At 35.2% G+C, this 24,504-nt stretch overlaps 1 protein-coding gene across 1 annotated transcript in view; it reads right to left on the reverse strand.

Moving 5' to 3' along the window:
- LOC123680653 (proto-oncogene tyrosine-protein kinase receptor Ret) overlaps window positions 1-22,362 on the reverse strand; it is a 66,379-nt gene extending 44,017 nt beyond the window's left edge. Inside the window, exon 1 of the mRNA XM_045618654.1 lies at window positions 22,094-22,362. Coding sequence (XP_045474610.1) covers window positions 22,094-22,142 — 49 coding nt within the window. The 5' untranslated portion in view covers window positions 22,143-22,362. The remainder of the gene's footprint in view (window positions 1-22,093) is intronic.
- Window positions 22,363-24,504: the final 2,142 nt, after the last annotated feature.

Raw genomic sequence — 24,504 nt, forward strand, 5'->3', positions numbered from 1 at the left:
TTGATGACTAATTTTATCTTCTTCTGTTTGATATTGACTATAATTTTATTGGCATAGATTTGCCTTATATCCAATGCTTTTGATAATTCGTATATCTGTCTACTAGGGAATGTGAACTTCTTTCCATACATTATTTTTAAAATATGTTTTTGCAAGACATCTATGCTTCTTCATGGAAAACTAATCATAATTTTAAGCTGAAAATTGGCATATAGGGTTTGAGACACTGATCTTTCTCCCTAAAATATTGTCAGATCTCTACAAATTCTGGAATACCGGAAACACACTACTACTTCTTTATTTCCAATAGCACACCCAGTATATTATTGCATCATTAGATAGCTTTTTGACGACATTTTCAGAAATATGCCTTACCTTGGGTAAAAACTCAACGGTTCATGAGTTAATTGGATTCTTTTAAAAAAATGATCGCTATGAGGACTCCCTTTTCTTGGAATTTTGTTTCAGAAAAAGCTTTTATCGAAATTTTTCTTTTCTTTTTTGATGCTGCAAATACGTAGTATTATAACACTGTTTGCGGTTTGGATCAAAATTGTATAGGGTATTCACTAGAAGATCATGAATATGGACAACACAAATTAATCAAAAAACAAGATTTTCAAATTAGAACCTATATTTTTATTATTTCAGTAGATTCTACGTAGAAAAATATTGGGGGTTAATAAAGAAAACACTATACCTAAAATGAATGACGAAGACGATACACAGACCAGGCACTAAGAGGCATTTAGACACTTCAAGTATGTATCTGATTTATTCATTCTATATTCATGAGATTCTGGACATAACGATGGAAATAGCAATTTGGGGAAAGTTGATACTGACAGGAAAAAGCAAAAAGAAAGTAACTTTTTGGGTGTTGAATAATTAATTACCTAGTTGAAGTTGTTTGAGTGGTATCGTATGTGGAAAGTTCAAGGAGTGAGAAAAGAAAAACTTGGCAACTATACATAGGGTCAATTTCATTGGATCTGTTTCCAGAAAGAGTAGCAATAATACTCTATGAACATAGAAATTTAAATATCTAATTACTTCACATGTGACAGATTTTTTCATTATCAAAGCTACACTAATTTGATTTCACGAATTGAATTTCCGATATTCAAATGACAAAATTCTGGATATACTTCTCTCTGATTATGTGGCAAATCACTTCATTCCGGCACATCTTGTGGAACAAAATAGACTGGAACGGATTTATCTATTATCTGTCAAATTTGTATACAGAAAACTTTTTCGCCAACCAAGATTTTTCAATACAAAAATCACTAATAGATATTTATGGACGACACAAGAGTGCTTTAGTTTTGGGAACTGTAACTGCAAAATTTTCACCATTTTTCTAGTGAATTCAAACAACTTCATTGAGTTGTTGAAGCGTTTTTTTTTGCTGTTTTTATAACGTAGTTTTCACTTGTCAAATAGCTAGCTATTCAAAATGAAACCTCTTATTGGAAAAACCTTCACAACAGGTAATATCCTCTTTAGAAATTATTACTCAGTAGAACAATAGTTACAGCGATATATTCGCAAGAGAAATTGTTACTACTTAAATTTCTGGAACACCTCTCTGCACCAGACACAAAGAAACAAGCTGAAATGAAATATTCCAGAATCAAGTGATGCGGTCAGCCATTAAAGTATGTTTAGTATCAAGACCTTTTCCTTACTTTCCCCTTTTTTCACTCCATTAAACACAATCTGTTCATTCCAGACCGTTGCAACGACGAAAAGAAAACCAGAATAAATCTTTCCTTTCTGATTTTCTTCTTGTCTAGAACAATCCAGAGTTGAAACATCACGTAGTTTAATTTTCAATTACGTGCCCTAGGTCAAGGTATATATCAGGAAAAGTTATACGTGTTTTCCTCGTTATTTTCCTTCGTAGCTTCACCTGGATCGGATTTATTAGAATATTCCAAACAAACTGGTTTTTATAGCTATTAGTTTGCTTGGAACAAGCGTGAGGAAGGAAAATGAGAAATTCAATAATGGTGTAATGCTTCTTAGGTAATTGATTGAATTGCTTAATCAATTTTAATTAATTTTTTGTCGGTATCAAAGTTAATTCTATTTACATGTTCTTGTCATGTTTGTTTTGTATACTTTGTTTTATTTTAGACATTATATTGCTTTTAAGTAATGTTAGTTCGTGAATATTTTAAAATTTCATAAATTTATATTCCATTATTTATACTCATTCTATATTACATGCATTTCAATCGTTTCTCTATGAATCTAGAAGTATTAAATTTGAGAGCACCTTTTTATTTTTAGCCTTCGTAGTTTTTCTCCAAACTCGAAAAGGGCTTTCGAAATGAAAAGTTAAAAAATGAGTAAGTGTTGATTTCCTTAATTCTTCCCTTGAGCTAAATTCTTCTTCTTTGAATACTACCTCCAGTGAAGATTCGCGCTAACCATAGCAAATTCTTCCTTTTTTTGAGCAGTGTGAATCAACATTTCGGCATTCAGCCCTATCTAATCTTTTATATCTTTCATCCAGGAGTGTTGCCTTCTTCCTGGTCCTCGTTTACCTATATTTTGCCCTTGATGATGGCCTGGAGCAATTGATTTTGATCAAAAATCTCAGCACGTATCCAAAATAAGCCTTTTGTTGACAGTTCTGTCAGGTGTCCTGTTCGCTTAGTCTATGCACTCCTCTAAAACATTTGGCTGATATACCATTGGTCTTCGAGATTACCATGACCTTTGACTTTTTTAGATTATTAAATATGCCGTTTTCTCGTCCTCTATCCCATACAGCATAATATATTATATTTTGTAAGGATTCCACACTGTCTGTAAATATGACGTCGTCGGAATATCTTGTTGTTCAGTATCGCCCCCTTAACCTTGATCCCCTCTTCGGTGTCCTTGAGTTTGAAAATTTCCTCTGGATTTATATTGAAGCGAAGTGGTGGGAGAATATTACTCTGCCTGACTGCTCTCTGAATTTCAACTTTATCCGATATATTCATTCGTTATTGTCTAAACCTTTTTTTCTCAGATATTCTAATAGTTTTGAGTCTTGCACTTGATCAAAAGTGTTTTCGTTTTGTCAATGAAGCATGCATTCATCCTTCCTCTGATCTCGACATTTAGCAGCGAAATATTCAGACTAACATACACAAGGCATCACGTGTTCTCAAGCCTCTCCGTTATAACCTAATCACCTATATGTTTATGATACTGGTGTATACGGCTTGAAGTGCCTTCAAAGTCATTAAGCGTGTTTAAAATATTCATACTTCTATACTGAATACTATTGTTCTGTTTGGTTCGATAGTGCTCATGTTCATAAAATTAATGCACAGCTTAACGTTTCTATGTGAATTATCAGTGGAACTATTAGATCTACACCTTTACTTTGGTTACCAGTGCTTTCACACATAGTTCCACCTCATATTCGTAGGCATATTGCAGGCAAGAAATCTCGGGATAAATTTCATTTCTACAAGAACATATTTCCAATTATATCTTACCTCCCAGATAATAGAGCTGCCTGATTAAAGTCACGCAAACCTTTATGGATTAATACCTTCCTTCAATCTAATGAAAATGACAAGGAAATTTGGAGTTCGGAATGGAGTTCTTGTAATGTTTTCAACGAAGGTCTAATCGTTGATCCATCTGAGAAAGTTCCAGGTTTCAATCTTCCTAGGAAAATTTGGTGTATTTTAAATCGACTTAGGACTGGTCATGGTCGTTGCAATAGTATGCTCTTCAAATGGCATTCTATTGGAAGCCCACTATGTGACTGTAGTGTAGAAGAAACCATTGAGCACTTGGTGAATACTTGTCCAATTAATAAATTTCATCGAGGTTTCCAAGCTATCCAATCAATTTCAGATTTCTTCATAATAGGTCACTAACTTTAAATCAATGTAATGGAAACTATAACATGTGTAACTCCTTTCTAGTTCTTGTCTTTCTTCATTTTAGATTAAATTATAATATATATGTCGTATGTCGTCAACTTTTGGTGAAGAGGAAGGATGGAAAAGATTTTGTTTGGATGAAGAGGAACCCCTTCAATATAAATATGTCAGCTTATTCTGTAAACAAATACACAAAACAATGCCTATACCTATACAGGGAAACAGAGTTTTTGCCGAGGTTTTTATCTGTACTCTTGTACTCTCGTACGCATACATAGAAATGTATTATGCTCCGTTTACATTTCTTCTGCTAATACTGAGATTTCATCTACACAAGCTTTATTGTTTGAAGTTAATATTTTTTTTGTATTTCTCTATCTCAAAGAATATACTTCTACACCTGAATCATAATATAGATACAATTAAGATATAAGTATTATTAAATGTGTTTGTCGTATATAAAGTTCAAATCCTCTATGTATATGTCGTGTTACGCTAAACGACAAAGATGGCAAACCTTCGATAACTCCGAGAGAAATGATGAACGAGCATCTGACAATTTTATGTATTTCGGTCAGCAATTTGACTAATTCGTCTCCGGGGTAGTTTCCCGAAAACGAATTTCATTAAATTGGGTAATTAGCCGACGTAGACGCCCACTCCACCATCACAGGGTGTGACACATTTTAATGTTCGATTTTCTGAACTTCCGAATGAATAATTGCCTCTGATAAATTTCGGAATATCAGCCTGATCCACTGGAGTTCGTTCGAAATTTCAGAAATTCAACTAATTTTATCGTTAATATACTCCTTTCATCCTTTACAGAATCATAAATAATGGTTATAATTAACTTCAGAAGAAAGTTATCTTATCCAGTATAAGAGAATGAAAATCGATCAAAAAATGAGCATTTCGCCTCTGAGAGGGATTATCACCAAGTGGCTTTTCGCATATCAGTCAAATATTTGGTACCCATTCATTTCCGCTTTGGCGCTACTGCGATGACCATACTTTTTACATTCACTTCATCTTCTTTTTTTTTTGGAAGCAAATAAGTAGTGTACAAAGTACATATCATAAATCTTTCTGCCTAAAAAGAAAAGTTACCAGAAAATTTTTTTTATTCGCAAATTAAAAATATCAACATTCTCCTATGTGGATTATTGTGTGAGGAAATTATGAGAAAACGCCATAAAAATCGGTGAAAAGAAATATCTGCAATTTAGCTTAGGACTGAGCAGCCACTTGGTGGTGTTCCCTCTCAAAAACGTTTTCTCAAAACTTGTAGCATCTTAATTCATATTTGACCTTGAATTGCTTTTCAATAATTTCTGTTTCTTAGATAGATTATAGTTGTAGTTTTGGTTCAATGCAAAACAAGGGTCTTACCTTCTCAAAAAAGGGAAATCCAATTTGAGAACCATATAAGTTCAATAATTTTTCGTATTGACGTATCTGGGTGCTTTTGCAGAACTTTTCAATGTATATGGTATATTTTACCTCATAATTCCTTTCTTATAGTATTATATTTTGTGTTGCTGGAGCAAGTTCTTGTACACTATTCGTTCATAATTTTTATGTCGAAGACAATATTTATAATGAAGTAATAAATATTTCAGTCTTGAAAAGGAACTTGGGATCGAAACCAGTAAGATTCTATAAGAACCAATTATCCAATAAATTCAATCTAAGGACTCGAAGAAGACAAAATGGCATACAGGGTGTTTGTAAGTTGGAGGTACAAACGAAAATGACAGATTCCTCGAATCATCTCAAAACAAAAGCCCCATAACCATGTGCCCACAAATGCTTTTTTTTAGAGATACAGGGTGTTGAAGTTTGGCTTTTTCTCAAGGCGCCATACCTCCACAAATCGATTTAATTTAAATTTGCCATGGATATTTCAATTTGGAGGTTTTTGAATGCAAATCTCCTGTCGATATTTTTTCAGGAATACTGCTCGCTTCTTACCACCAGAACTATTTTTTGGGTGGACCACTGGTAGTTTAGAAAAAATATTTGAAGAAACTTTGCTACAGTACTACACTTTTTGGTTTCTTGTAGTTTTGTCGTATCTACCACTGTTTTGAGAAAAAAATTCAAGCAATTCTCTAGTTATTCTCAGGAAAATCCAAATCATCATAAAGATCCAGTAAGTAAGCTGTGATGAATAAATTAATTATAAGTTTTGCTACTTATTTACTCTATATGTAGCGAAGATTAATAGAGATTCGATAAACTTGTATAATCATCACAAAAATGTAGGACTACAAAAAAAACGAAGCGTTTTAGAGCCCATGTTTATAGGACTGTGGCGACAAAAGAAATTAGACATAATGTCTGTGTCTAGTCGAAATTATCTTCACAATATTCAATATAAATATACCTGCATTAGTGTATCAAGTGGTCTTTCGTGGTACTTGTGCATACAACTTTCCCATTCATAGAGTTCTCAGAAAGATACAATAGAGGATATCTTTTCCCTACCCTAATTAGTGTGCAGGCACCATGATAACATCGCGCAGGCTTACAACTTAGAGAATAAGAAAAGGAAGAAGAAATTCACGGTGTACAATATGATTTTGTTTGTAACCCAGGTATATAACTGGGAAAAGGAGAGTTCATCGAAGTAAATGACGAGGTGATAACCAGTTGAGTTATCCCTTGTTTTCTTTGTACCGCCAATTCAGGAACAACCTGTATATAAACTTTCTTTTGGGACAACTTTTATATAAGCGTTGTTCTCTGAACCTTTCGAATGGAAAAGAACCGTAATCTATCAACCTCTCGAATTGAATCAACAAATTGAAATAAACTCATCTCGAATCTCCTCGTCCTATCTAAACTGAAACAACCCTTGAATAATAAATTACCCCATAGACATATCGAATTCACTTAACAGTTTTCGCCTCGACAAACGCTGGATATTTTGTGTACACTGCAACAACGTCTAGGCTATCCCAGAGTTCCCAAAACTGGCGAACTAATTTTTGTCCTGAATCCTTATCGGATTTAGGATATAGGGTGCGATATATCAGGAGATACTTTCCTGGGAAGCTTCCACTCGGGATTTATGGAAGCGAGGGGGATATTAAAAGAGAAACGACCATTCTTTTGCAGGTTCAACGCAGGTTTCCATTCATTATTAGGACGACTGAGATATAAATCTTAACGAGTTGACTTTGGAGGAAGTTTTGGAGGTTTTAGAGCCTGGGTATAAGCGCTCTAGTTGATGACTGTGTAATTAAAGCAGGCCTTGCATATCGGTCGAACAAACTATACAGGATAGGAGAAACTGCTAATTTCACACTCTTCTTTCGCTGAATATCACGATTCGTGGAAAAAAGCTATAAATATAGGGTGTTTCTTAATTGGGGATACAAATGAAAATGACAGATTCCTCAGATTATTCTGAGAAAAAAAGTTGTATAAACATGGACCCGTGAAAGCTTTGTTTTCGAGATATAGGATGTTAAATTTTGATTTTTTTTTTCAAGTTTTTTTCTCATAGCACCTTCCCTTCACAAGATATTCAACTTAAATTTAGATAAATATTGCAATTTAAAGTTTTCATCATGAGGTATGCTAATTTGAATGTAAATCAACAAGGTGATATTTTGTCTGGAATAGTACCCACTCTTCGTTCAGAATTATTTTTTGGTGCACCACTGGTAGTTTCAAAAAATGTTTAAAGAAACTTTGGTCCAGTACTACACTTTTTGGTTTCTTGTAATCTTCAAGAAAATCTAAATTATTATAAAGATCCGGTTAATGAATAATGTAATGAATAAATTAATTATAATAATACTTATTTGCCCAATCTGTAGCGAAGATTAATAAAGATTCAATGAACTGTTAAAATCATCACAAAAAGAAGGACTACTTGAAACTCCCTGCATCTCGAAAACAAAGATTTTTCGGGCCCATATTTAAAGATCTTTTTTTTTTAATGTTCCAATAAATCCCTCATTCTCCTTTTCATCTCTCATTTTGGAACACTCTGTATAAAAAATTTCAATAAACCTCTATCAACATTTCAAAAACTCAAGAAAACACAGATGCGCGGGTCGAGCATATGCGTAAATATACAGAGTGTTTCATAAACATTGGGAACAAATGCTGGATATTAATCTCTTTGAGTTATTTGGACTCGGGTACTGACTAGACTCTGTATCCTAGTTGGGAGCGGCCATTTTCAACAAGTGTTGTTATTTGAAAAGCTTTTTAAAATAATAAAATTCATTGTTCGATTAATCTACCCGAGTATATTTTCGAAAATCAAATGGCTTCCAATTTTTCATTGAAAAGTTGTGCATCCTAGAAAAAAACCGCAAAATTTCTTTTTGTACCAAATCGAAAAGAATTGTAGAAACTAATATAAGTGGCGTACTATTTATTCTTCAAAAATATAAAAGTTGATGCCAATACGCAAGCCGCTGAATACTGAAAGAATTTGTTTTCAACGTGAAATAATCACCTCAATGAGGTTTTCATTTTCACCAAATTTCATTCAAATATCTCAAGCCATTTCGAAAATATCGAGTAATATGTTATTTATATGTGATACATTCAACCCTGTCTTGAAAACGAAGTATTTCCGGAATATGGCCTAAAGACCCCTAAGGGTTTACGAAACACCCTGTATATTATACCTACTCGTATAGCAATAGAAAATTCTCAATTGCTTGATTATACGTCGCTAAGTTTCTGAGGAATTAAATTTATTCAATTTGATTATTTATTTCAGGCCTTCGAAATTCATGGATTGTTTTCTAGAGCTAGGAAAATCAATCTGGTGTTGCAAATGATTTTTGTAGAACAGTTCTTATAAGTTACTGATAGCTGGCGGCTTTTTAATTCAATTTTGCACATTCCAAAACGTAAACTTAAAAAATTCCGGGATGGTATCATTTTTCCTCAAACGTTTCTAAATGTTCATTATGTAATAATAATAATAAACCATAGCAGCTTTTGATGAGGTCAGCAACGTTCACAAACTGGTCCACAATAAATTGTCTAGAAAGCGTTTATGGTATTCTACTCTACTGTTACTTTTGTACCAGTTAAGAGCAAACTTGGTCAGGAACTTTTTATTTACGATTCACTAGAACTCTTCGTTCAAGGAATTTTGACACAGTGTAACCATTAGAGTCGTTTTATACAATATATGAACTAAAAATGTGCGACACAAACATTCATGGATTCCCAGTTACATCATTCTTTTTCTATACGTTGCCGATTATATTAGTATGTCTTCAAGGTATTTTCGCTATAAGTTGCTAATCAAAATTAGCTTCAGTAAATTAATAACAAAAATTATATGAAATAATTTGATACATATTAGTATAGAAAAAATATATATCGGTGACAAATTATGCATTTCCACATCTCGAGATCATGTTATGAAAGAAAGGATACTAAATTCAATTTCAATCCTGAAGCTTTTACTTTATTAGAAAACTTTATAGTCTCTCCATTTCCGAACTCCAAACTAAAATAACCTCAGTAAAAACTTCTCAAAGATATCAAGTCATATAAGAGAAATGAATTATTCAACGTTAAAACCAAGTCAATCAAAAAAGTTGACCTTCCATCTACCAAGATCCGACATATTAATCTTACAAACTCTTTCACGGATTCCCGATACAACGAACAAAGTACTTCCTTGCTCTATTAACTCCTCTATTAGTCATATAACACAAATTACCCAAATCCATCACCATCCAAGCAATCCCAGCATTCTTCACCCAACTAAAGGTCTTCACCAGACGTGAATCACTTCATCCTAAGATGACTCGCAGCCCCTCATCCCTCTTTCAGGGGTTGGAGGAGAGGGGTGCAGACTTGCAGACGTGAATGTCGACACACAAATATCTGAGTCATCCCCTGGAACTGGATAATGTGGGACGTTTGTTATTACAGTCTGGATAGTTTGTTCCCAGTTTGGTGGTGATTTGATTATCGAACACTGTTCCCGGTTGGAGTCCTGGACCTCCCAATTGTAATGTAGGACTGTTCGAGACTGGGAATTCGGGATTAAAAAGTTTATTTTTATTCGCGGTTTGAAAATGAGCGGTTATGGAATGTGGATAGGGTCCTGAATAATTCATTTTTGGAGCACGTAACTGCTTCGATAAGTTGGTGAGGAGCAGGAAGTTTTTTAAGAATGGGTATATTTCAGATGGAGTATTCTTAGTTGAAAGTTTTTACAATTGTATGGATTCTTATGTTGTTCGTTTAGGTTCTTTTCAACTAAGTATATTGCTTTTTTTTCTCATGTTGAATGGAATTATAGTTGTGGGAGCCTTTGAATAAAGTTGTATGCTTCTCCAGAAGTAGAAGAATACATCAGAATTTCTAACCCAACCAAATGAATAACGTACTGACGTTAAAATAAAATACACGATGGACTACGCAGTTCGTCGATTCAGGAGATGTAAGAGGAGAAAAAGAATTTAAGACTACTTCACATAGATATACCTACTCATTGATTAAGAAACTGCAATAACCAGAAGGAGCTTTTTTAATTTTTTTCGGTAGAAGATAGATGGTATAGAAGGCAGTGAATTATTGAAATTTGGAGAAAAAAATGAAGGGTTTACTATTATTTTTAATAAATTCGGTAATAATGTGTTTGTCTAACGCGATTACCTATACACTCCCCAACAAGTCTTGACATTGATGCAATAAGATGGTCCATTTCTTCTTGACGGATACTATCCCAAGCTATCTGTACTTCATGTCCCAGAGCCACCAAAGTCCGTGAGGGCTGGGATAAATTTCTAAACCTTCCACTCATGATGTCCCAAATATGATCTATGGGTGAAAGATCGGGGGATCTGTGCGACCATGGCTAAAGATTCACATGGGTCGCTTCGAAAAAGTTTAAACTAGCTCTGGCAACATGTAATCGGGCATGATCTTCCTGAAATATTGGATTCTCGAGCCGATTAGATATGTGAGAACATATGGCTTCACTATTTCTTGAAGGTAACGCAGCTCTGTCATGTTACCCCGAATAAAGACTAAAGGTGACCTACTTGCATGTACAATATCACTTCGTACCATAACGTCTGATGTCCGGTGTACATGACGCTCAACATCAAACTGAGGTTCACGTCTTTCTCCCCGACGTCGTCTCACCCTTCTTCGGCCATCATGTGCACCCAAGAAGAATCGAGATTCATCAGAAAAGACGACCTGATGCCATTCCACATTCCAATGTTGACGTTCTCTGCACCACTGTAATCGTTGCCGGCGATGCTCAACCGTCAGAAGTAACACAAGATGGGGTCGATAATGCTGCAGTCCTAAAGACCTTTTCCGGCGGTAAACTGTTCGGAAAGTTACAGGATGGCCTTGTTCCCTTAAACACTCATCAGCCAAAGATCGAGTTTTCGCAAATCGGTCTCTAATGGCCATAAGCCTTAGACGTCGATATTGAACTTCATTTGTGCCCCTTCGACGTCCGGTGCCTACTCTTCTTCTATTTTGGGCATTATCAAACCACGCTTGACAACATCTCATAATAGTAGTTGGATTTCTGTTCGTACGGTTAGCGATTTCTCGAAATGACAACCCCGCCTCTCGTAGACCAATAATACAACCTCTTTCAAATTCACTTAGCTGGCAATAAATTCCGCGTTCACGTGCTCTAGGCATTTGAACAAGAAATAAACATCGACTTTGGATCTCCTTCACAATTTTTTTTCCAAATTCATTCTTTTACTCCTTGCTATCCTATCTATGTTTTACCAAAAAAACTTAAATTAAACAGGGTGTTTCAGTTTCTTTGTCAGTTAATATAACAACGAGTGAGATATTCGCCGACAGAGGCTCAAAATTTCAAAACCAGCGCTCTCAAAGAGAAGTGCAACAAAATATATAAAAAGAGGAAATTCATATTTCCACTGACGAGCAGCCACTGGTGCCAACTAAAGATTTATAACCTGTGAATTCCCAGCATCATTAGCGCGTGACGATCGATCTCCTTTACTAGGGAAATGTGAATGAAAAACCATTCGTTGACTTTGATTCAGGCAGAGGTTCAGGTTTCATTGTTCCTTGAGGTCCTCATTTACGCCTTATTCGAAACCGCCAGGATAATAGGAAAGTGATATTGGGGCATCAAGTAGTCTGATGGGGCCTTGAAGGAGCTACGTGTGAGTGCAGGTTACACTGGCTCGTTCAAACATGTTTCACCGGATACCAATTTCGTTTGAAACGAGCTGTTAGTTAGAAAGTATGGATCTAAAATTCTGTTTTAGGGTTTTGAGTTGAGATTACATCACCAATTTATCTTTTCGCGGGGGTTTTGCATAAGATGTTTATGAATAAATGGATATACGCTATTTCAACATAGAATTTCTATTTGAATGATACCACACACTTTATTAGAGAAAGTGGCATCCTTTCAAATTGGATGAATTTTTGATATGTTATAGTCCAAGTCTCTCCAAACAAAGAGTTTTATAGGTCCAAGTTTTTCTATAGCCCAGTTTTGATGCTAGAGGCCCCTGAAAATTCTCATTTGTTCTCCATTGTTCAACAATACAAAACGTAAAATCTTGATTACTCAGGATAGTGAACAGTCATTAATATGAGAAACTATTAAAGTCATTGTTCTTTGGTTCTGTTACATTTGGTCAGAAAAACATAGTGTCCCAGCTATCAATAATTTTTTCAGTTTAATTATTCGAAAACAAGGTATGTACTGGTAGTGCCATCTGTTGGCCAGGCTTGGAACTTATTGAGTGACGTCGAAAATTACACAGATTGTGGCGAAATGTGTTCGGAGGACATGCGGTTAAAAATGTCTTGAATATCTATAGGGTGTTTTTTTTCTAAGTATATAACTTTAAGTTGGCATTACTGTTCAAGATGGCGACAGATTTAACAGTTATCAAGTGATTTATTCTCAGTTTGGTTTGGCAATTCATCATGAATAGACTCACGCCTGAACAATGCTTGCAAGTAGTGCAATTTTATTTCGAAAATAATGGTTCTGTGCGGAATACGTATCGCGCATTACATCCATTAGCGATGAAGTACACTTCTGGTTGAATGGCTACGTCAACAAACAAAACTGCCGCATTTGGAGTGAAGCTAATCCTCAAGTGTATGTCGAAACACCGTTAAATCCAGAAAAACTGACTTTATGGGCTGGTGGAATCATTGGTCCGTACTTCTTCAAAAACGATGATAGCCAGAACGTTACAGTCAATGGTGATCGGTATAGAACCATAATTACTAACTTTTCCATTCCTAAATTGAACAACCATAATGTCCAGGAGCTGTGGTTCCAACAAGACGGCGCAACATGTCACACAGCTCGTGCCACAATCGATTTATTGAAAGACACGTTTGGTGACCGCCTAATTTCACGTTTTGTACCTGTGAATTGGCCTCCAAGATCTTGTGATGTAACACCGCTAGACTACTTTATGTGGGACTATGTAAAGTCATTGGTCTATGCGGATAAGCCACAAACCCTTGACCATTTGGAAGACAACATTCGCCGTGTTATTGCCGATATACGGCCACAAATGTTGGAAAAAGTCATCGAAAATTGGAAGTCCAGATTGGACTACATCCGAGCCAGCCGTGACGGTCATATGCCAGAAATCATATTCAAAATGTAATGCCACAAGATTATCTTGATAAATAAAATTAATGTCAATCGAATAATTCATCGTTGTTTCATTGCAATTTAAAGTTCTATAGCTCTAAAAAAACACCCTATACTTGAGGACACATGCGCATTCGCCATTTCGTTTCATTAGGTTTTTTCTATATACCTCATATTCGTAGACAGGTCTCAGTCAAGAAATCTTGGTAAAAATTGCATTTCTACCCGAACTTATTTCCAATTGTATCTTAACTCCCAGATAATAGAACTGCCAGATTAAATCGCAAACCTTTATGGATTAATACCTTCCTTCAATCTGATGAAAGTGACAAGAAAATTTGTCGTTTGCAATGGAGTTCTTGTAATGTCTTCAACAAAAGTCTTATCGTTGATCCTTCAGAGAAAGTTATAGGTTTTAGTCTTCCTAAGGAAATTTGTTGTTTTTTAAATCTACTTAGGAATGGTTATGGTCGTTCCAAAAGTATGCTCTTCAAAAAGCATTCTATTGATAGCCCACTATGTGAGTGTGGTATAGAAGAAACAATTAACTACTTGGTGGATACTTGTCCAATTTATAAATTTCATGGTGGTTTCCAAGCTATCCATTCAGTTTCAGGTTCTTTTTTAGAATGGGTCGCTAACTTCAAATTAATATAATGGAAACTAACATTTAAGACTCCTTTCTGGTTCTTCTCTCTTTTGTTTTAGGATTTAATTATAAAATCGTCAACCGTCCGTGAAGAGAAAGGATGGAGAAGACTTTGTTCTGGATGAAGAGAAAGCCCTTCAATATAAATATGTTAGATTCTTCTGTAACCAAATACACAAACCAATCACTACACCTATACGGGGAGACAGAGTTTTTGCTGAGGTTTTTATCTGTACTCTTGTATCTACCATACGTTGAAATATATGATGCCCAGTTTAAATTTTCTCTGCTAGTACTGAGATTACATCTACACATGCTTTGTTGTTTGTAGTTGATAATTTTTTGTATTGCTCTATCTCAAAAGAATATATACTGATTAGAAAACTAAAGTGATTCCTCAAGGCTTTATCAGCTATAATCTCCCTTTAAGCAATAAGATGCCATCTTCCCAAACGAACCCTAATCACAGGAAAAATCTGCAATCGAAAACATGTCACCCTATTACAGTAACGGACCCGTCCAATGAGAAAGTATACAAATATTTACAGAGTAAAGCAGGCGAACTGTATCGGAGCAAGGAATTTTCCCCAGTTCCACCATGCCAACGATGACTCAGTTTATCGCGATAGAAATATCAACTTTGCATCCTCCCTCTTCCTACGATCTGAGTGGAGATAGTTTGCAATGCCAATAAAGTTGATGAAATGCAGGATTTTCCCTTACATCGGTTTCTATCGTTATTGGGGCATTGCCTGCACAATGGAAATGTATGGAATATGGGGAAAAGGGTGTTGCTTTCAGTACATGTTGAGACAAAAAAAAAGTTTATAACAGGCCAATTGAAAAGTCTCCGGTCTACCATAGTAAAACACATTTTTTTGGAAAAATTCGATTTTATTATTCAACATAGTTGCCTTCAAGGGCGATACAGCGATTATAGGGATCTTCCAACTTTTCGATACCATTATTGTAGTACGATTTGTCTTTCGCTTCAAAATAGGCCTCAGTTTCGGCGATTACTTCTTCATTGGCGCTAATTTGTTTTCCAGCGTGTATTCTTTTGAGATCTGAGAACAGGAAAAAGTCGCTGGGGGCCAGACCTTGCAAATACGGTGGATGCAAAAGCAATTCAAAGCCCAATTCATGCAATTTTGCCATTGTTTTCATTGATTTGTGACACAGCGCATTGTCTTGATAGAACACCTTTGTTTTCTTCAAATGGGGCCGTTTTTAACGATTTCATCCTTTAAACGATCCAATAACGCTATGTAATGATCGCTGTTGATGGTCTTGCCCTTTTGGAGATATTCAATGAATATTATACCTTGCGCATCACTGATGCCATAACCTTGCCAGCTGACTGTTGTGTTTTTTCTCGCTTTGGATTCGGTTCATCGTGTGCAGTCTACTCAGCTGACTGTCGATTGGACTCCGGAGTGAAATGATGAAGCCATGTTTCATCCCTTGTCTGATATCGACGCAAAATTTCAGGTTTATTGCTCTTAAACAGCTTCAAACACTGCTTAGAATCATTAACACGTTGTTGCTTTCGATCGATTGTGAGCTCGCGCGGCACCTATTTTGCACACAGCTTTCTCATGTACAAAAAAAAATTCGTAAATGATATGATGTACACGTTCAGATGATATCTTCACAATGTCTGCTATCTCGATCAACTTCACTTTACGGTCATTCAAACTTGTTTTTTGAACTTTCTGATTTTTTCGTCGGTAACAGCCTCTTTATGCGTCCACTGCGTTCGCCGTCTTCGGTGCTCATTTCACCAGGTTTAAACTTAGCATACCAATCAATGATGGTTGATATTTGTGGTGCAGACGCCGGAAACTCTTCATCAAGTTAAGATTTTGCTTCAACTGTATTTTTTCCCATCAAAAAGCAGTAGTATATCAGCACACGAAATTCTTTTTTTCCTTTTTTTTCAAATAACAAAAGTCGCTTCACTCACAACGCAATATCTCACAAACTAATGGTCGCACTGCTGTCAAATTTTGACACATATCGTTCGAAGGTTGGTACTAACTAAAAATCATATGGATTTAATACTAGCATCTCTATATGTGCATCACACCGGGGACTTTTCAATCAAACTAATATAATAAGGAGTGTCGTAATTCTTAAAAACTCTTGAATTAAATTATATGTACTTCACAGATGAGGATCGCAATATGGTTGATTCCCAACCTAACTTTGAGGTTAAGTTAGGTTAGGAAAATAGAACGTTTCGAAGAATTGCGAATTCACTTAAATTTAAATATTTCTGAGGGATTCAAGTGTAAAGTCGACTTCTTACATTTTTGCCTTTCTCCTGGCATATCCAGCAACTGGCTAAGGCGTGGGATTTGCAAGAAGACTCAAATCCCATATCTTCCTCGAACGTCTGATCTGTCCCATCTCATATCCGTAGAATTCTAGGTATCCATAGCGATATGAAATAAGTCCTGGTCGAACATCGAGTCGACCACGTGAAATTTATATATCTACCCTCGTCATGAGGTAATAATTTATGTGTTCCATCCTATATTTCATCCCTGGGGAACTCTGGCTGTACACCGTTATGCAAATGGCTTGTAGCGAAATTAATAAAGGAATGATACGTTTTCTGCCAAAGTTTTTCGATCGTATGGTAATTCCCTACGTTGTTAAGGAGAATATAATGGTCGTTTTGTGGATTTTTGATGGGGTTCCGTTTAGCGCAGCTACAAGAACATGAGACAGGAAAGTAAATTGGATTTTTTCGTTTGTATTTGTGGATTCGGTGAATTGAAACGGTTGGTAATCGGGATTTAACAACTGTCTGATGAATTTCTCCGAATCCACTTATTTGAGAAATTTTGACAAAAAACAAAGGCTAGGGCGTAGATTTTTTTTTCTTAGAGGGGGGTAATCGAAAAAAAGTGTTTGACGGCATTGTTTACTCATATCTATAATATGGGAAAAATAGGTTTGATAACGAAGTTTAAACCAAATTACTCGAAATATTTTTTTTTATAATCAATTCGATTGTTCTTATCTTATACTGGGTGTTCCTGAATTGAAGTTACGAAGGAAAATGAGAGATTCCTTAGATAGTTTTAAGAATGAAATGGCCCATAAACATGAGCCCGCAAACGCTTTGTCTTCGAGATACTGGCTTTTTCTTGTACTCCAATTTTTTTGTGATGCTTAACAAGTTTATCGAATCTTTATTAATCTTCTCTACATAGTTGTTAAATAAGTATCAGAACTTTCAATTGATCACAGGTACCTAACTGGATTTTTATAATAATTTCGATTTTCCTGAGAATTACTATAGAGAGCTGCTTGAATTTGTTTTTCGAAATCGATTGCAGATTTGACAAAACTACAACAAACCAAAAAGCGTAGTACTGAACCAGAGTTTCTTTTTAATTTTTTCTAAACTACCAGTGGTTCAAAAAATAATTCTAGAGGAAAGAAGCGGGGACCCTTCCAGAAAAAATTCACCCTGTAGATTTGCATTCAAAATAAGAATATCACATGATGAAAACTTCAGATTGGAATATCTATGCCAATTCCAGTTGAATATCTTTTGAAGGGAAGGTGCTATGAGAAAAAAACTTGACTTTTAACACCTGTATCTCAAAAACAAAGTGTTTACGGGTTCTTGTTTTGGGACTTTTTTCTTGAAATGATTCAAGAAATCTGTCATTTTCATTTGTACCTCCAATTTAGGAACACCCTGTGAATATAGTCAATTCAAAACTGATGTTTTCACAAATATATTGCAATTTGAATGAAACACAATAAATTGTACAACACAGCCCAGATAATTTTTCGATGCGAATTACTCAGTTCAGTTCTTCGATAACTAAATATTGAAATTTTGTGACGAGGATGATACAAAAAACCGAAAACAACGGGTAGGTGTATACCGATGACGAATGCAAAAAACACAGATGGCAAATAAGGGGCGATGCCGAGAAAGCGGATCCATAAAGGAAAATAATAAATCTCGGACCAAGACGAGCTCGTAGTGCAATAAAAGTACTCATCTTGAAAGCGGTAACACACTCATGAACCGTAAAGGGGACCGATTTTTTTTTGACGTGTCGATTTCAAAGGAAAGTAAAATTATAATTATTGGTTCATTTATGGAGAAATTTGCATTCTTCGTCTTTGCGAGAATTCTGACATTTTATATTTTGAAAATCTTGAGAGGGGTAATTACCCCCCATTTCTACGACCTTGAACAAAGGAAACAGAATATAAAATACGGATTAGATATTAGCAACTACATATTGATTAAAAAGTCTAGGTCATAAATTTATGGAGTGATAGTTCCATTCAAAATAAGTTCTTCCTTTAAAATATTTTCGGATAAACAGGCTGTCCAACTCATTTTTTTGTTCATTTTTTGTTTTATGGATTCTAAACGAGAATTTTTGAGGATATTGTGATTTGAGGATTTCCAATATTTTTCGTTTTGGTTGAGTTCCTACAATGCCTCAGTGGCGTTCTTCTCGGTGGTATTATGTCGCCCCTAACCTCTTCACCAATCACATGGTTATCTCGACTTTTCCCCAAAAAAGAGTACCCTACTTGAAAACCGCTAGAACGTTTTCGAGAAAAATGACTTCAATATTATCGAGACACCAATATTCGGCTCAAAGTAATCAATACTTATACTTCGATCTCTTTTTTTTACGACAATAGTTTTTTTGTGGAGAAAAGTCGGAAAAACAGGAAATGACTCTGATTCATTGGCGTAGAGTTAAGAGGCGACTAGAGATACAAAAAGCACCGGGGCTTTGCAACAAAAACATGAAAATATTGGAAATGCTTTCATGAAGGAACAACATCCACAGCTCTGATGCAGGTACATGCTTCGAAAATATCTTCCAACTAAATCACAAAAAACTGTAGTACAATAACTCTCTATGTGCAAAAAGTGATGCATTGCATTTTGATGCATCAATTATATTTTAATTAATTCAACCATTATAAAATCCATTACTCTAAATCTAACGAATGATCTGCAAGTCCTTAAAATGCAAGTAAAATACAATATTCATGTTGGGAATAAGTTAAAATTTGATCCTGAGTCGGAGTCTGGAATCTTAAAAAATGCCTTAACCAGATTCTCTGAAAGCTCCAACTGTTGCTCACTTAATTGCCAAATATTTCCCGGAAGTGATTTTCCACTTCCAGACAGTTTCCCAAGGAAGATAATGAAAGATAATAGGTGGAAAACTCAAATGCCTTTTCAATCTGAAGCTGAAGCCTTTCAGAGGTCTGACAAACTGGAAGGAGTGGCTTTATAGGTGATTTCTCTCTCAACGAATCTAGACAGATTAAACACAAAGACTTTCCCTTTTCGTAGGCTCTGTAGAGAAGCAAGCAGTGGCGCCTCGTCAAACAAAAGATGGGTGACTTGCAATTACGACAACTAATTGTTCTCAAACTACTACATAGGCGTACAACTTTACTTAAGCCGTTTTTTTCCGAAATTCGGAGCCTTATTGTTAAAAACTGGTTATACATTTATGATTAGAAAAAAAATATAAGAGACTAGACAGGAATGACTGTCCAAACGTTGGTTCACACCGCCTAAAATTATAAGTTGTCACCAATTTCACTAAGAGAGAGGTACTAAAAGAAGAAGATTCAATCCATACTTAGAATGATGTGGAGAAAGAGTATACATTTAAATACAGAAAGAAAAAACCCAAGTCTGGAGACTATTAGACACAAACTCTATTAAAATAATAACAACAGAAAGAAATATAAACGAATTAAAAAACACCAAGAAAAGAAGTCAGGAAGAACAGTAGTTGATTTTCGTGAGGTATAGAAAAAGGACAGAAATTTTGATTAACCTAAACTACATCTTCAATCCAAATCAGAAACATTTCAACAATACAACAAGTAAAAAATTTGCTTATCATTCACCAAATAGAATTTGATCAAATGGAAAAAAAACTGCGATTGTACTTTAATAGCAACAACAGATGGAAGCCGATCAAATTCCACAGAGTTATTGATGCTTCTGTGGTAAATAACAGTGGATTTATATTTTCAATTCCATTTCACCACTTGAAGCTCAATCATTCAATTGTTTCCGGTTGAATACATTTTCCTGTGATTGAATTCATATTGGGAAAACAGTGAAAATGTTATGCAAGAATTTATTATCTAGTGTTTTGAAGTAATCGAATTCCAATAGTTAATTGATTTTATAGTGTTTTCAAACAATTATTCAACTTTTCTTTTTTTGCGATATCATTCCATGAATTTTAGGCATGCACACAATCTACAATATTGGACGACCAGTACTGTCATATTATAGTTACAATCCCAACAACCTACTTCATTACTTTATTTTATTTCATAGCGAAATTATGGGTTAATTTTCACCACTGAAATTCCCTCTTGGTATTATACATTAATTTTGTTTCGGTTGATGTATCTGCTTTAAAGTCTGATTATGTAATTTGAAGCCTTTGAAATTCATATAGAGAGACTGTTTTTTTTTTGCGATGGAAACTGAACTCAATATCTCGGAAACCGTTGATTTTCGGTTATCAATGAATATGGCTCGATCGACACCAAATGAGTAATACCAACATCTCCTTCAATTCGTGTCTAATTTTGAAACACCCAGTATATTTTTTTTCATTTCCCTTCAAAAATATATGTATTTTTAGTTCAACTCCCCCATCCTGTATAATACACATGCCAAACCTCTGAGTAATAAACATAGATAGAGAGAGCATATGTCATTTTCAGTAAGCAAATTTTCGCCCAAACATGAACTATCCAATTTGACATGAAACGCGCGGAAATTAAAAGATATCAGTGATAAGATATTTCACTCAATTCGCGAGTTTCTCCACAAAGAACGCACTTCTTTTGTCTCAGGTTAATCAACGTTTCATAAAAAAAAAATATTGAAATAAATAATTAAATATATTGAAATAAATACCTAAATATATCAGAAATTCAGAAAACAAACGACGTGAAACCGATGACACTAGGAGAGCAAAATTTGCCAAACCTTGGATTTCAGCAGGTAGATACAGAAAATAATAAATATTCTGCTTATTATAAATTCGACAATTAGGAAAAATATCGGATTTCAAAACGATATAGTAAAATTGTGGATTTGAAAATATATCTCAATCCGACAACGTAATCTAACCATTTTGGGGACATGTAAAAATTGCGTATACTCCCTCTACCTATATTCATTACTCTATGCACCAAACAAACTACCCCAAATTCAAACAGATCCATCAAACTGAAACCCATTTATAAATACCTAAAGGTCAGAAGCCACCTCCTGAGTCACCTGACCACAAATCTCCCATCGCGATGGCCACCACCATCAATATCAACATGTTGTTAATTTTCGTTAGAAAGCCACTAGTTTCTATCGAAAACTTATTTAGGAAATTAAGAAGGAATTTGGCAAGTTTTTGATTTATTTCGTTATACATAAATTTTGGAATTCGAAAGTTGTAGGCAAATTTTTAATTGGAATAAACTTTTCTTGTCTTCATATACCAACTTTCGAATCATACAAATTCTTATTCAACTTCTAATTAAGCATGATTTTGCTTTTTTCATACATATTATATCCTTCTTCGCGGAAAATAATACAAAATTCAAATCAAACTTGATCAATGTAAAAAAAATTGACGAAAAATGAAGTAAGGTGAGACATTTTTAAAAAAAATACAAGAACTCAAATATCTTTCGAAACACCCTGTGTATATGTTTCTATTTTCCTTCAAAAATATATCTATGTATTTCTATTTCACATTCTCTATCCTGTATAATATACACGCCAATAAAACCACCTCAAATTCAACCTGATCCATCAAAACGAAACCCATCTATAAATACCTAAAGGTCAGAACCCACCCCCCGACTCACCTGACCACAAATCTCCCATCGCGACGGCCACCACCATCAATATCAACATGTTGCCGAAAAAAACTGAACCGCGTCCAATTAAAGTGTCTACGAAACAACAGCACAAGCCAGAATCGCCTGACTTATAAATCTACCCGATGTGATACGCGAAAATTCCGACGCCCGCGTTCCGACGCTCGGCTATCCCGCGACGCTGACACACGGCAGGACCTTCGGAGGACAAATGAGAGCCCCAACGCCAACGCGACGCTTCTAAACGCCCCCTGATGGATACAGTTGCGTGATAACGACGCCGAAGAGTTATCGACGGTGCTACGCTGTTTGGCGCAAAAGACTAATGCGGTTTTATCTGCAAAAAAGGGGGGCATGCACGTGGGACACCGCGTATACCGACAGTCGGAGATTCCGTAAAAAGAAGAGTATGGCAAAATATTTCTATTATCCTAAAAATTACAGACTTGGCACTTAAGAATTTGTTCCAGATATTTCCAAGAACCAAGGCTGATGAAGAAGAAGAAGATTTCCAAGAACCAAATGTCATTTAGACAATAGGGATGTTGCGTCATATAATAAAATCAAATGAATTTAGGTTTTCCACATTAAAGGCAGTTTTTAAAATATTAAAACAGCATTTTCATTATATGATTTCTTGAATTCAATTTGATAAAATTGATTTAAATTGTGTTAATTCTTATCGACTAGCTCGTGACTGCGAACGCCAATCAGGGCAATTTGACGTCATAGCACTGAAACGTTTGGAACATTGACAAACTAATCTCATCTAGAACTAGTTTATCTATGGTTTAGAACGTCAGATGATATAATAACCGACTTGACTGTCAATATCAGCTGATATCAGTTACGTTCGACAAACCGTTAGCACGTGGTGATCATAGATGAACTAGTTAGTTTGTCTATGGTGGTTACTCTTTTATGCAGTGACGTCACCATAATACCGTGACAGAATGGAGCGTTTCAGCGGGAATTCTGAAAACTTTTCTTATTTTCGTATTTTTTATTGGTATTTTTCCATGAAAATATTTTTTTTCGTGTTTATATGGGGCTTATCTACAAATTAAAAGCAATTTCAAAATATAGGCAACATCCTTATGGGCTAGATGACAGATTTTGAAAACCCCTCTGCAATGTAGAAAAAACCGTCATTTCGACAATAAACTCAAATTTTAAGATGGTAAACCACCAAGAGACATTCTCGTAATCTGTCAATATTTGCCCAGATGTGGAGGGGGTACAAAATAATATACGGTGTTGCCAGAACAGTTGTATCAGTAGAGGTTATGAATATTACAATAGTTCCAACTTTCCACGAAATGTTGTACTTTACAAGTCTTTTCTTACATTTCACCAAATAAGAGTCTTACCCCTTTTGTAATGATTTTTAGTAGGATTTCTTCAACGAATAATTTTAAAATAATTCAGTGCTTTGTAAGCAGGGCTGGCGTTAAGGGTGACATAGTGAAGCGAGTGTTTCAGGTGCATCTTTTCGAGGGGCGGCAATTTAGCCCAGTTTGTGGCCTCCCATTCGTCTTGATTTTTAAAAACGACATGAGGTTGGTCCGCTTTGCTGTGTTTATCAACATTCCTCGCAATAAAAATCTCCAAACCGTCTTTACTAAGCCGCCTGTTCAATAAATAACACATGGTAACCCAACCAATATAAGCAGCATTGCCTATTACCCTAATTGAATGAGGGATGGAATGTATTTCACAAAGACGAAAAACAACACTTTGAATTACATGGAAGTTGTTTACACATTCAACATATGGAAAATTCCTACGATTCTGAAATCAAAACTAGTTAGTGATAAATGCTAAATGTTTTTAGCGGAAAATATGTTTTTAATCCCATTTATTTTTCGAAGCTTTGCACGCCTTACCGCCCTTTGTATCTTGTGATGTGATAGGTTTTTTCAAAATCTTCAAAAATTATTCGTTTCTGAGTTCTAGGGGTAGATCAAATATTTTTTGGGACAAACTGTATATTGAACAAACAAAAGCATCTGAACCATTTTGGGGACAATAATAAAACTTTTGAAGTTATAGCAGTTCTTCCAGATAAAATAAATTGCAATATGTATAGATGGCAAATGTGTTAGGACTTGAAAGTATCAACAATTTCGATAGAACTTCAGGATTGCATCCCACAATGTTTCCGTTCTCTTTGTTTATTGAACAATCGTGCAGTGAATGAAACGGCAGGGTATTCATTCCAATTGAGACCTCGAAATGTTGGGTAAGTTCCAATTTTATTCCCAAACTTGTCCTTCCAAACTTCGAAAGATCAAAAAAGTGTGGGGATTATAGATAGAGAATGAAAGGTATCAATTTCTAAAACGAGCGATTCTACAGTGAATTTAAATTGATAAACCACAATCTTCAATGACTTCCTG

The sequence above is a fragment of the Harmonia axyridis genome, chromosome 5 (genome assembly GCF_914767665.1).
Source record: "Harmonia axyridis chromosome 5, icHarAxyr1.1, whole genome shotgun sequence".
NCBI lineage: Eukaryota > Metazoa > Arthropoda > Insecta > Coleoptera > Coccinellidae > Harmonia > Harmonia axyridis.